The sequence below is a fragment of the Megalobrama amblycephala genome, linkage group LG1, assembly GCF_018812025.1.
Source record: "Megalobrama amblycephala isolate DHTTF-2021 linkage group LG1, ASM1881202v1, whole genome shotgun sequence".
In the NCBI taxonomy this organism is placed as follows: Eukaryota; Metazoa; Chordata; class Actinopteri; order Cypriniformes; family Xenocyprididae; genus Megalobrama; species Megalobrama amblycephala.
In genome coordinates, this window is record NC_063044.1 from 39,600,149 (window position 1) to 39,614,242 (window position 14,094).

General features: G+C 37.0%; 1 protein-coding gene across 2 annotated transcripts in view; it reads right to left on the reverse strand.

Moving 5' to 3' along the window:
* Window positions 1-657: 657 nt before the first annotated feature.
* sdk1a (sidekick cell adhesion molecule 1a) overlaps window positions 658-14,094 on the reverse strand; it is a 355,129-nt gene continuing 341,692 nt past the window's right edge. The window contains exons 38-45 of one of the 2 annotated variants that reach the window (XM_048192576.1): window positions 13,274-13,411; window positions 11,981-12,142; window positions 11,614-11,739; window positions 10,249-10,413; window positions 4,891-5,028; window positions 4,575-4,695; window positions 2,290-2,419; window positions 658-2,165 (exon numbers count right to left, since the gene is read on the reverse strand). In XM_048192576.1, coding sequence (XP_048048533.1) covers window positions 1,893-2,165; window positions 2,290-2,419; window positions 4,575-4,695; window positions 4,891-5,028; window positions 10,249-10,413; window positions 11,614-11,739; window positions 11,981-12,142; window positions 13,274-13,411 — 1,253 coding nt within the window. In that variant the 3' untranslated portion in view covers window positions 658-1,892. The remainder of the gene's footprint in view (window positions 2,166-2,289; window positions 2,420-4,574; window positions 4,696-4,890; window positions 5,029-10,248; window positions 10,414-11,613; window positions 11,740-11,980; window positions 12,143-13,273; window positions 13,412-14,094) is intronic. The other variant, XM_048192584.1, reaches the window with a different exon arrangement.

The window sequence follows — 14,094 nt, forward strand, 5'->3', positions numbered from 1 at the left end:
ACATGATCCATGATATTTTTAGTGATATTTGTAAATTGTCTTTCTAAATGTTTCGTTAGCATGTTGCTAATGTACTGTTAAATGTGGTTAAAGTTACCATAGTTTATTACTGTATTCACAGAGACCAGAGAGCCGTCACTATTTTCATTTTTAAACACTTGCAGTCTGTATAATTCATAAACACAACTTCATTCTTTATAAATCTCTCCAACAGTGTGTAATGTTAGCTTTAGCCACGGAGCACTATCAAACTCATTCAGAATCAAATGTAAACATCCAAATAAATACCATACTTACGCGATTAGACATGCTGCATGACGAACACTTTGTAAAGATCCATTTTTAGGGTTATATTAGCTGTGTGAACTTTGTTTATGCATTGTATTATAGAGTTGAGAGCTCGGGGGCGGGGATCACGAGCATTTAAAGGGGACACACACAGAATCGGCACATTTTTAATTACACCCCAAAATAGGCAGTTTAAAAACTGTATAATAAAAAATCTGTGGGGTATTTTGAGCTGAAACTTCACAGACACATTCTGGGGACACCTTAGACTTATATTACACCTTGTGAGATAGGGTTCTAGGGCACCTTTAAAGTAATATCAAGAAGACACCTCTGTAGTTGGAGGCATTTAAAAGTCAACAACAAGCATTTAATTTATCATAAAAAATCTTTACTTCATGAACGTCCATGACATACACTTGTGCTAAAACACTTGGTGGGATTGAAACAAACATTTCCATAACAATACACTCTTGTTTGATTACTGTATTTGTTGTGTTGGCATTTTCAAGAACTGCAAAAATTCATACTTCTCATGAAAGTACAACGGAACTACTGTACGTCACTTCTGAAGAACACTACAGCGAACAACAAAATCCATACAAATTAATTCTAAAATCGCACTGTAAAATTACACTTTTTACAAGCCTGTAAAAAAAGAAAAAGATTCGATCATACCGAAGAAAAGAAGCAAACTGAAGTATTTATGGCTCAATAGTGCAGAACATATGTGCAAAGCAACCGCATACTGATCTCCTCACATACAATTCATACATTCATTCATTAAATAATTTCAAGTGAGTGTTTGCAGTTCCTAAGCGAGGCCAAACAGACAGGAACAAAACAAGAAGAGTAAAGGAAAAAAAGAAAAAAAAAAGAAAAAAAAAAAAACTATGAATGTTTGATGTGTGAGAATGAGCAATGGCACAAATCACAACACATCTGGCACTGTCTCACCATCTGATCACACAGAGGCAGGGAACCAGAGCTGTCTGGGCTGCAGCCTCCGTAGGTTTCTTGCTGGTGAGTCTATAGAGAATATACTGAAAACATCCGTGCTTCATTATCCAGGCCGCGTGAACGCGAATCAAATCCATTAGAGAAGATTTACATTTCATGACCTTTACGATCTCGAGTGAAACATGTATATATAGACGGTGAGATGAGATTATTCAGACAAGAGTATACAGTAATTACAACATGTTTTTCACTTAGCTGTTTCCTTGTTCATTTCAATGCAGGAATGTTATGTGTGAATATGTGCCGCTCACTAGAGCGGGAATGTCTCATCACATCTACAGGCGGTTTCTGATGCGTCCTGCTCATTAAAACCCACAGACATTTATGCATCTTTCACAACCAAGGCTGCAAACTGGAGGGACACGTACAGTAACAGCAACTCTTCGGTATTGGCGTATAAAAATCATTTTCTCCCCTTAATCACGATCACTAATCGAGTACATTCAGGATCCAGCGACTCGATGAGCGGTTCACATGTGATGTCTCTTGTAGTGCTCGTGGTGATAGTACTGTGCGAAATCAGAGAGTTTCCTCTGCAACTATGTTGTCCGATCCACAAAGAGGGGTCCGGGTCCTTCCGTGCGTCACACGAACGAGGAGAAGCCTGTGACGGGAGTCCGAGAGCCTGGCGCGGGCTGGCCGGCAGGGGTGTAGACCCCACCCACGCTGTGCTGCGTGACCACTGTCTGATAGTAGGACTCGGTGTCCCCGCTGGCACACTCCTCGTAGGAACAGGCCAGCGTCTGCTTTAGCCCCTTCTGCTGCCGCTTCCACGAGTTGAAGTACGACGGGTCACTCATGTAGTGATTCACAAACGAGTGTTTGATGGGCTCCTCTTCGCACTCGCTGTCTGTGGCCTGAAATATGACAGGGGAAATCACACATCTGGAAGATTTGTGTTGTATTTTACTGTATGCCAGAGATTATGTAAGGTCAGCCAGTCAAAATAAACAGCAACAGAGTGAAGAAGCATCACTCCACCTCAGACTCGGACATCTCTGCTGGCCTCTCTGTCAGTGCGGTGCTCTCTGTGGAAACCACGCCGTTGTAGTTGCTACAGATGTCTTCATCGGAATAGCGCAGTCCAGCTGGATTGGGTCGGGGAGGGGACCTGATTGAAGAGAAAAGACAGTGCTAAGTGTCCTTAGAAGCCGAAGCAACTAACACCGCGTCTACACGGGACGCGAGCGGCGCGATGCGACAAAAGAGCCGCTATAATACTGATACCGTCTGCACAATGCAGTGACGCTCTATTTCTGATGTGTTCTATGCCCCAGTCTATTTCTGATGTACTCCACACACCTGCGCTACTTCTGACAGAAGGACAAATGGATTTGCAACAGTTACTCTGTCACATCCAGACAGCCTCAACCTGTTGCGGCACAGCAATGTTGTTTTCTGTTGGTCAATGTGGTGAAATCTGTGAAAATTCATGCAATATTCCTGAAACGACTTTGCTTACAAACATTCGCTGAACAATGGTAAATGTGACCGCAACTTAAAGGGTTAGTTCACACAAAAATAAAAATGCTATCATTTACTTTGTTCCAAAGCTGTATGACTTTCTTTCTTCTGCAGAATATTTTGGAGAATGTTGGTAATGGTTTTGCCGACTACCTTGCCGAAATATCTTCTTTTATGTTCCACAACAGAAAGAAAGTCATACAGGTTTGGAAATACATGAGGGTGAATATTTTTAAACATTGCTGAAGAACTGCATTGCTTGGGGGAAGAATTATTATTTCTTATCAATAAATTATTAAAATTTTGCTGCTTTGTGTCTATTTTGAAAATTTCTGTCATTTATTACTCACCCTCATGTCGTTCCACACCTGTAAGACCTTCGTTCATCTTCAGAACACAAATTAAGATATTTTTGATGAAATCCGATGGCTCAGTGAGGCCTCTATTGCCAGCAATGCCACCAAACTTCTCAAGATTCAGAAAGCTACTAAAGGCATATTTAAATCAGTTCATGTGACTACAGTGGTTCAACCTTAATGTTATGAAGCGACGAGAATACTTTTTGTGCGTCAAAAATAACAAAATAGTGACTTTATTCAACAATATCTAGTGATGGGTGATCAGTGAAGCCTCGTTTACTGAAATCACGTGACTTTGGCGCTCCGAAACACTGATTCGAATCAAAAGATTCGTAAAGCTTCGAAGCTTCATGAAGCAGTGTTTTGAAATCGGCCATCACTAGATATTTTTGAAAAAAAGTTATTTTATTTTTTGGCGCACAAAAAGTATTCTCGTCGCTTCATAACATTAAGGTTGAACCACTGCAGTCACATGAACTGTTTTAAATATGTCTTTAGTAGCTTTCTGGGCATCTGAAAGTGTTGATTATCTTGCTGTCAATGCAGGCCTCACTGAGCCATCGGATTTCATCAAAAATATCTTAATTTATGTTCTGAAGATGAACGACGGGTTTGGAACGACATGAGGGTGAGTAATAAATGACAGAATTTTCATTTTTGGGTGAACCAACCTTTTAACTTTTAATATTTGACAACATTTATTTTTATAGAAACGTTAAACGACCCACAGCAATATTCAGGGATACAAATAACGTCATTATTTGCCAAATTTTGCTGTTTCAAATTGAAAATGTAGCATATAATTTGCATGATGCTTATGCAAATCATAATTTAATGTGATGATACGATATTAGACATTGCGAATTAATTTAATGAATGCGGTTACCTGGCTTTCCTGGAAGCCTTTTAATAAAATAAAAATATTTCTGGGAAACAGTTCAAATGCGTTACTTTACATTAAAGGTGCAGTAAGCGAATTCTGAGAAATGCTGTTGATATTTCAAATCACCAAAACAAACACGCCCCTACACAAAAGGGTCACACCCCTATCTTTATAGCTCCGCCCCCAAATTCACAAACATGCTATGCAACACAGACACCTCCCCCTCTCACGAGTGGACACGCCCCTTATTGCTGATTGGCTACAAGTGTGTTTTGGTGCTCGGTTCTATCCACTTTCAACAGGGTTTCTCAGAAATCGCTTACTGCACCTTTAAAGCCTAGTTTTCCACCATTTGATAAAATACAGTGGATGGAAATATCATGAAATCTACAGTAAGCCTAACTAGAATGGAGGCATGTTTGGTCTGAAAAAAAAAAAAAAAGGCCTAATATAGCAACTGGTCAAACAGGTTTTCATGCTGAAAAACCAGACTCTCTAGTGAATTTGCTCTTGTGTGATTTAGCAGATAACGCAAAAGTAAGCTGCGTTCTTTACAGTACCTGGTGCCATTTTTCCTCAGGAAGACGCCCTTGACATGAATGGGCCTGCTGTTGAGCTCTAGTGCTGTGAAGCCTCCATTGTCCAGTGTGACCGTCTCCTCCACCGTGGACACAGCTTTACCTACAGCAGTCAGCATATCATCATCACAGCAAAAACATCACTTGGGTCAAATTTTAATCATTGGTTGCTAGACGGTGTGGGAGTCTGAGTGGGTGGACATGTTTATCTGGATGAATATGTATGCGGATTTACAGCACATAATGATTATGTGAGGGAGGATGGATGGATGTGTCATGAGAAGGCTGAAGAGGTCACCTGTTCCACAGCTCTTGTACTTTCTGTTCTGTCCATGCAAGACGAGGCCAAAAACCACCAGCAACAGCAGAATCAGACCGCACAATGCCAACACGATGAGAAACCACCACTCCTCATAAAACGGGGTGTCCAGTTGGGCTGTTTATGACAAAGAAAAATGAAATATAAAAGATAGAAAAGATAGAAAAGTACACTTTATATTTTTGAAGTGGTTTTTGCTTGTGCAAAACTTGCTGGCACAATGATTGTGGGTGGTTGTTCTGCGTGGATTCTTTGTGTCTTTGAGGCTAGAATACACTGTGTGACTTTTGCCCAGACTTTTGCCCCATTTACAGACGAGTTGACAGAAGCTACTTTCTGAAAGTCAGCCAGTTGGAGTTGACAGATTTCTCAGAACATTACGCAGTGTATGATGTTTTTTTTTTTTTTTACAATTGACCCTTCGCCAGGAGTTTGATTGACAGGTGATCTAACCAATCATAACACTGAATCTGCCATTTTGTCCGACAAAGCACCTGGAAAATGGTGTGTACTGACGTCTTTCCACAGTTGAAACAACATTCCTTATGAAGTCAATTCATGTTTGATGCTATAAATGAACTAGTAGGAAGAGATGATCGGTTCATGAGCTGCTTGAGCTGAGGCGCTACAGTGATCTGTTACGACACATTAAAGAGCCACAAAATGGTATTTATTGGTTAAATTTCTTTATAAATGACAAAATTTGAGACTTTGTTTCATGTCAAATGTAACCTGCTCTGTCTTGTCTGTCGACGCGTTGTCAGTGTCCTCTTTTCTCCGCAATGATGTGTGAGGATATCAAACATGTTTGATATTTTGAGCTGATTTTGGAATGCATGTTGTTTTCATTTGTCATGTGTCTCCTAGCAACAAAGCGAATGTTTCCGTGTGAGTTTGCTGTGTTCTGAACAGCTGTAGTATTCTGGTAGTGTGTGTGATCCTTAAGGTGATGATACACGGGGCAACTTTTGCTTGGAGCAATGTTGCTTGGGCACTTTCCCATTGAGAATGAGCAACAAATTTCTGTCTGGATACTTTAGATTGGTCGTGGGCAATTTTTTTAGATCCTCCAATCAGAACGCAAGCAGCCGATCATGTGACCGACTTGGAGATTTCGGAAAAAATTCAAACAAGATGGCGGCCTCTCAACGGCAGGGGAGCAAAGAAAAGGAGTGCGAACGTAAATATTTTTACGCTGGTAAGTTGTCATGTGTCAGCTCAAAACAGGGAATTTACCTCATTTAATGCTTAAAATACCAACAGATGTCCAATTTAACGTACCTAGGCTAAAATTTAGCCATTGTATGTTTTCAGTTAAATACTAAAAAGACGAAAGTAGCTTTTGACAGGATCAACCCGGGTTCAAATCCGCCTTTTGCCAAACTTGCTCTTCTCCCTTTTCCCATCACAAATCAGATCTGAAAGGCATTTATGTTTAATAAAAATGAAGAAAATATTTTAAAAGTTGAAATAAAGTGAAATAAAGTATTTATATGGTCGGCAATAGATTTGCTCCTCTCTGATTAGTTGCTGCCAACTCGGTTTATATCATCACAAATTAAAAACACTCTGTTTGGCTATTGTTATTAATAACAAACTAATTGGGGTGAGACTAAGTAAGCGTCTCGAAACCTTTTCAACAGTATTATGATTATTTCTCACGATATATTATTCAGAGATACAAAGGTCTATATTTTTTCAACACATAAATCTTGCTTCAGGTTCCTTTTAAGGTATTGGCTGCTAGATGACCTCAGTTTTATTGATTAACTTTCCTTTTAAAGCAATGGGACAGTAATCGGTTGTATTATCTGTGAAAACGGTGCAGACTGGTAGTTCAGAGTCTATGTGTTACAAATTGAGGATGTTATATTTAATAAAAATGAAGAAGAAAATATTTGAAAAGTTGAAATAAAGTGAAATAAAGTATTTATTGGGTTGCCAATAGATTTGCTCCTCTCTGATTGGTTGCTGCCAACTGTCTGTTGCCCTAATTAATTAGCAACATTGCCCAAAAAGTTGCCCCGTGTATGATCACATTCAGTCTTTTAGTGTAAGATGCTTAAGTGTTTTAAATTCTGTTTTGATAATGTATTCCAGCCTCTAAATGGGTCTCTCGATATGGCTCGGGCCAATCATTCAAAACAAGTCCATGCCATTTCTTTCGCCTGTTATATTGCTTGCTAGGTTAAAGTGTGATCACTATGAAAAGTAATAGGACACGCCTCCTCAACAAACTCTACCATTTAAAGTATCATTCATGTCCATTTAGGGAGTGAATTATGTAAATTGAAACGTATTGTTTATTGACATCACTAACCTTGAGTTTCACAGTAATACTCGTCAACTTGATAAGATATATATTCTCTTACTTGAGAGAAGCAGTGATCATCTACCATATTTAGAGCAGCAGTGCTGCATATTTATTGGCCTGCGTCCTATCTCTAGTGCTCTAGAGCAAAGGAGAGCATGGCCCAAATGTGCCAGAACTCTCCACAGTCATATCTGACAGCTGCTGATGGACTGCTCTGACAGCAATACTGAGCTGCAGTGACATCAGCTCACAGACAGACTGGAGCATGCCTGTGGTATGAATATTTCAGTCCCATGACACACGAGATGTTGATAACATACTTTGCTTTTCATTTACAAACAGACCTCTAGGACTTGCACAACACTGAATTAATTACTTGCTGAGGCAACATAGCAGTTTTTCTTGAAAGCACTAGCCAGTGGCCAAAGACTGAGTGAGACAGAGAAGAAAGCTCTCATCTTTGACAGCTTCATATTTCTTTTTCTGAAAGCTTTCTTTGTATAACTTTAGGTGGTATCATTGAAATCTTGCTTTCAAATTCATGCTTTTTGTTACTGATGGCACTCTTGTCAAGGTTAAAGCTAAAATCAAAGACCACTATTAATCAGGACTCGGTTTATATCATTGCAAATTAAAAACACTCTGTTTGGCTATTGTTATTAATAACAAACTTGGGGTGAGACAAAGTAAGCGTCTCAAAACCTTTTCAACAGTATTATGATTATTTCTCACGATATATTATTCAGAGATACAAAGGTCTATATTTTTTCAACACATAAATCTTGCTTCAGGTTCCTTTTAAGGTATTGGCCTCTAGATGACCTCAGTTTTATTGATTAACTTTCCTTTTAAAGGACAGTAATCGGTTGTATTATCTGTGATAACAATGCAGACTGGTAGTTCAGAGTCCATGTGTTACAAATTGAGGATGTGGTTGCTCAACCACCGGGAAACACATGACAAGGCAATCACAATGAGTAAACATTTATAATAGCAAAAGAGTCTTAAGAAAAGCCAAACCTGTAAATCACATGCCCTGCAAAAATGATTTAAGTATTTTTTTCTTGTTTTCCAGTAAAAATGTCTAAACAATCTTAAATCAAGATACATTCACTTGAGAGGCAAAATGACATAAGATATTAAGTCTTGTTTTCTGGGAAATGTATCAAAATTGAGTTTGCCTTAAAATAAAAAAAAATATATGCCGATGGGGTAAGGCATGTAATCTTGTTTTCCCTCTGAATTAAGTATATTCGTCTTATCCAATTGGTAGATATATATTTTTTCTTGTTTTTCTTGTTGTTTATCATATATATATATATATATATATATATATATATATATATATATATATATATATATATATATATATACAGTACAGTCCAAAAGTTTGGAACCACTAAGATTTGTAATTTTTTTAAAAGAAGTTTCGTCTGCTCACCAAGGCTACATTTATTTAATTAAAAATACAGTAAAAAACAGTAATATTGTGAAATATTATTACAATTTAAAATAACTGTTTTCTATTTGAATATATTTCACAAAGTAATTTATTCCTGTGATGGCAAAGCTGAATTTTCAGCATCATTACTCCAGTCTTCAGTGTCACATGATCCTTCAGAAATCATTCTAATATGCTGATCTGCTGCTCAAGAAACATTTAATGTGTACAATTGTACAAAATATTTGTGTACAATATTTTTTTTCAGGATTATTTGATGAATAGAAAGAAAGAACAGTGTTTATCTTAAATCTAATCTTTTGTAACATTATAAATGTCTTTACTGCCACTTTTGATTGATTTAATGCATCCTTGCTGAATAAAAGTATTCATTTCTTTCATTTCTTTTCAAAAAAATAAAAATAAAAATTCTTACTGACCCCAAACTTTTGAACGGTAGTGTATAATGCTACAGAAGCTTTGTATTTCAGATAAATGCTGTTCTTTTGAACTTTCTATTCATCAAGGAATCCTGAAAAAAAAGTACACAACTGTTTTCAACATTGGAAATAATCATAAATGTTTATTGAGCAGCAGATCAGCATATTAGAATGATTTCTGAAGGATCATGTGACACTGAAGACTGGAGTAATGATGCTGAAAATTCAGCTTTGCATCACAGGAATAAATTACTTTGTCAAATATATTTAAATAGTACACAGTTATTTTAAATTGTAATAATATTTCACAATATTACTGTTTTTTTACTGTATTTTTAATTAAATAAATGTAGCCTTGGTGAGCAGACGAAACTTCTTTTAAAAACATAAAAAATCTTAGTGGTTCCAAACTTTTGGACTGTACTGTATATATATATATATATATATATATATATATATATATATATATATATATATATATATATATATATATATAATATAAGAATGTTGATTTAAGAATGTTTAGATATTTGCACTGGTAAACAAGACTATTACAAAATACTAATTAAGAAAATATTTGGTTTTATTTATATTAGGTGGCCTTAACTACTAAGTACTTACATCAAAAAATAAGTACAATATACTTATTGTGTTTATATTGTATTGCAAATTGGGTTTAAGGGTGGGTTAAGGTGTAATATGGAGGACGAAACCTGCAAAAACAATAAATAAATAAATATGCAAATAAATAAATCCATAAAAAATAAATAAACCAAAATTATACATAAATAATTATATAAATAAATGTACAAATGAATACATAAATCCACATATTCCTGCATAAATAAATACATACTAATGAGAGGGTGTCAATCAAACATCAGAAGGCGGTCTCTATGCAGCCATTGGCTGATTGTTGTAAAAGAGCCACTGGCTGACACTGTTGAAAATAGTAGTAGGCCTACGCTATATCTGCTGATTATATTCCCTTCAGAGTAGATGCATCTATACACACTTTAGGTCAGTTAGCACATTTGATGTGTGTGAATTAGAGCTAAATAATATTAACAGTAACTGATGCAACACTCTGTCAAAATCTCTTTGATGACTCATCACAGTATAGGAGGCCCTGATATTATTACCTGACATGGCAGCAGAGGGCGCACTTGGCTCACCGTAGCCGAACCCATTGACGGCCAGCACTCTGAACTGGTAGCTGATGCCCTGCCGCAGGCGGTCCAGACTCACAGAGTGAGAGGTGCTGGTGGGAGGCAGGTGCCGTACAAACGTATCCCACATACCCTCATCTGTGGAGAGCAAGGTCACTTCCAGTGAAAATGTCATCATGCACTTTGAAGCACCAAGTTCATTACTGTGTCCCATTACACTTAGCAGATGCTGACATCAAGAGCACCTAGCAGCTGTTTCACTGCCCGACCAGCAATGCTGTTCAATGTGAATGTAACCATGATGACATGATAAGGGCAGTTATATGAATGTATCCCAGCAACAATGGCAAGTAAATGTTCAGTAGATGATTTCAGGACAGCAATCAGGCTCCTAAACTAACACTCGGCAAGCGCCAAACGTGAGTAGAAATTAGTTTTGGCTGCTAACTTTAATAGAAACGGCAACATGGTTTACTGGAAACATAAAAAATGTGCACATATTCAAGCAATTTTTACCTCAGTGAAAAAAAAAAAGAACTCAGAAGTTCAGGTTTTTTCTCTATAAATTCAAATTGGAAATATGTGGAGCAAAATTATGTGTCAATGTGCAACAAGTGCAGTTTATTGGCTCTTGTAAATGATACTGCAAATGATGCAATGACTTGCATTATTCAAATGTGCAAGGAAGACATAAATATTTAGTCACAGCGACAACAATATTGGAAAAAAAATATGCAAAATACAGGTGTCTGGTAAGAAATGGTTGGTATATTATTAGACATACAGGTCTGGCAAAAGGTTGAACATTGACTGTAATAAAGAAGCATTTATCCACATGATTCATGGTCAAATGTAATATCTAATGAGGCTCTATGAAAAGTACATACAATATACATTATTTATAATAGGGGTAATAGGATTAAAAACTCTAAATACATGTTTTCAACATCATCACTATCCATTTCAGTGTTTTTTACAGTAAAACTAAATGAATTTCAGAGGTTTCAACCTGATTTTCTTCATCAGTAATGAAAATCAGGGTAACTTTGGCAGCACTTTGATTTTCCTTGAAAGTTTAATTGCTACTTTAAATTTAAGTTTTAAATTTTAGTGGGCTGAAATATGTATAGCAAATGTTCAGTGTATTCAAATTTAATGTATTAATAGTAATAATCAGACCCCCCCCCCCCCCCCCCCCCACCAAGTTATACAGTAATAAAACTTAGCTGTTGCCAAGCAACTTGAAACAGAAACCTAGTCCATTAACTTGGTAGTACTGATATGTGGTCACAGGTTTCTCACTCAAAAATAAAAAAAGTAAAGTTTTGAGTGCTGTACCTGAGGGCCGCGCTTCAATCACATAGCCGGTCACATGTCCAGCTCCAGTTTCCCCTGGTGTCCATTGGATGTTGAGCATGGATCCTGTCTTTGTGATTGACATTTCTACAGGTGATCCAGGAGATCCTGAACAGAGAGGAGAGCGTGCAGTGAACTGAGAGGAACAGGCGAGCGATCCGACCCTTGTGAGTACAGGTCTAAAGCTAAAGCAAACGCCTACACCACTGTGAGATATTGATCCACGAAGGTGTTTTTTCACAGCCTGTATTTCTGACACCTCTCGCCGAGGAGTGGGTAATATAAGCTGTGCTCGGCGACCCTGAGAGTTTTGCTGATCTGTTTGTTTGTTTGCGGTTGTGTAGCTCACCTTTGACAGGACCTGCTGTGATGTTGGCCTCTGCCTCAGGCCCGTAGGCGATAGTCTTGGCCTGCACGCGGAAGCAGTAGGTCACGCCCTTGGTCAGGTCACGCACCTTCAGCCAGCGCTGCCAGCTGCCCCGTATATCCACCGTTACCACTTTAGTCACACCTAACGTGGATATACACAAACACAAAGTTTGCACGATTACACACTACCACATATATACAAACAAACATTACAATGCTACAGTATCTTCCTACCTAAGAACAGTGAGTTAATCTCAAAATCAATTACTTTAGTTATGTACTATGAATGATAAACATTGAAATTAAGAAATATGATTAAAGTCAGCCATTTTCTGCTCCTGGATTTGTGAAATTTAACACAGAGCCTTGGAAACAATGAGTTTTATGAAAACAACTCATCATCAAACATCATAACACTAGTAGCGATGTTGAAAAGCAACCGTTAGAACAAGAACATAATGAAAACAGACTATGATACAGTGAAAACATGCTACAGACTAGATCTGCATGACTGATCAGGATTTTATTGTTTAAAATAGAGATCACGATTCTCCCATGTTTCTGAATAGGCAGCTAAAAAAATAATAAGTAATTTACTAGAGGTTCTGAGAAAATGTTAATTGCTGCAGTCCATTTAAAAAAATATTTAATTAATTTTAATTAATTATTTAAAATCAAAAGAAAGTCCCGCACACTATCAAAGCTTGCAAAAGTATCAAAAATGTTGATGTCTATCATGGGACTGAAACGTTGTGATAAATAAACATTTTTGATACTTTTGTAAGCTTTGATAGTGTGCGGGACTTTCTTTTGATTTTTGGTCCTCTCTCCTTCGCACCTATCCATTACCTGCAGGTGTGCGAGGGTAATTGCTATTTAATTAATTATTTAAAAAAAGTTTTAAAAAAGTCAATTAATTATTTAGTGACTCACTCACTCAGAAAAGACATTTTTTAACAAATCTCTTGAACGATTCAAAGACAAATACATTTTTTAACAGTCACTTGTCGCCACCTACCGGTGAAATTATGTATTTGATTATATCTGGTAAAAATCTTGACTATTTATGAAGCTGTTTCATACCTATACGTGAAAACTGCTCTCTCAAGTTCAGCAAATGCAAATGCAGATCTGAATGCTCCGCTGTGACTCTACTTGTCAAAGTCTTAAAAGGCATTGCTGAATCACTGTCATTTTGGAATAAGATTGTAAGTGTTTAAATCAAGATTGTGATCTGTTATTGATTAATTGTGCAGCTCTACTATAGACTGACCTTGAATAGCGGCGGTGGGCTCATATACCACCCTGTAGCCTTCCACCACACCATTGGGGGACAGTGGGAAACCCCAGGACACATTCAGAGTGCTGCTGGTCACCTCAGAGAAACTGATGAAGCTGGGAGCGCTGGGTGCTGCGGGAATGGCATAGTTTGATGAATGCAACAAATACAAACTTTCACTCCTGTGAGCAATGAATGATAAACTATATGTGATAGTACAGGCAGATACACTACATTAAAGCAATAAACTAATTGAGGCTGTGCAATTTTACCATCATTAAGCAGTGTTCTTATGCATAATGTAACCACATGAAGATTTTGAGCACACTGCAGTTTAATATCTTTAATTATAAATCAAAATAATTTCAATTTAATCTAAGAGCTGAAAACTCCAGACGAGAACAATGAAAAGCAAATAAATTGGCCAAACAAATACATATATGAAAAAACAACAAAAACAAAAAGATAAAATAAACACCATTTTTTTATATATCTATGGAAAGCAAATGAAGACTTGAAAATGAGCATTTTTATCAAGCTTGTATGTTTATGTTCAGTTATTTCAGTTTAAAGGCAATGAAAAGGACCTATTAATTGCCATTAAAGTGAAATTACTGAACCTAAACATACAAACTTGATAAAAATGCTCATTTTAGAAGAAAATTTCAGGTGGCACTTAGAGGCTTTTGCATCTGAAGTCTTCAAATTTTCTCTCTTGACGGATCATCGAATTACTTACGAATATATATAAGAAAGGGACTTACTGCTTGTATAAAACAGCAATTTGATAGGGAACTCTAAAAATGTTTTTATAA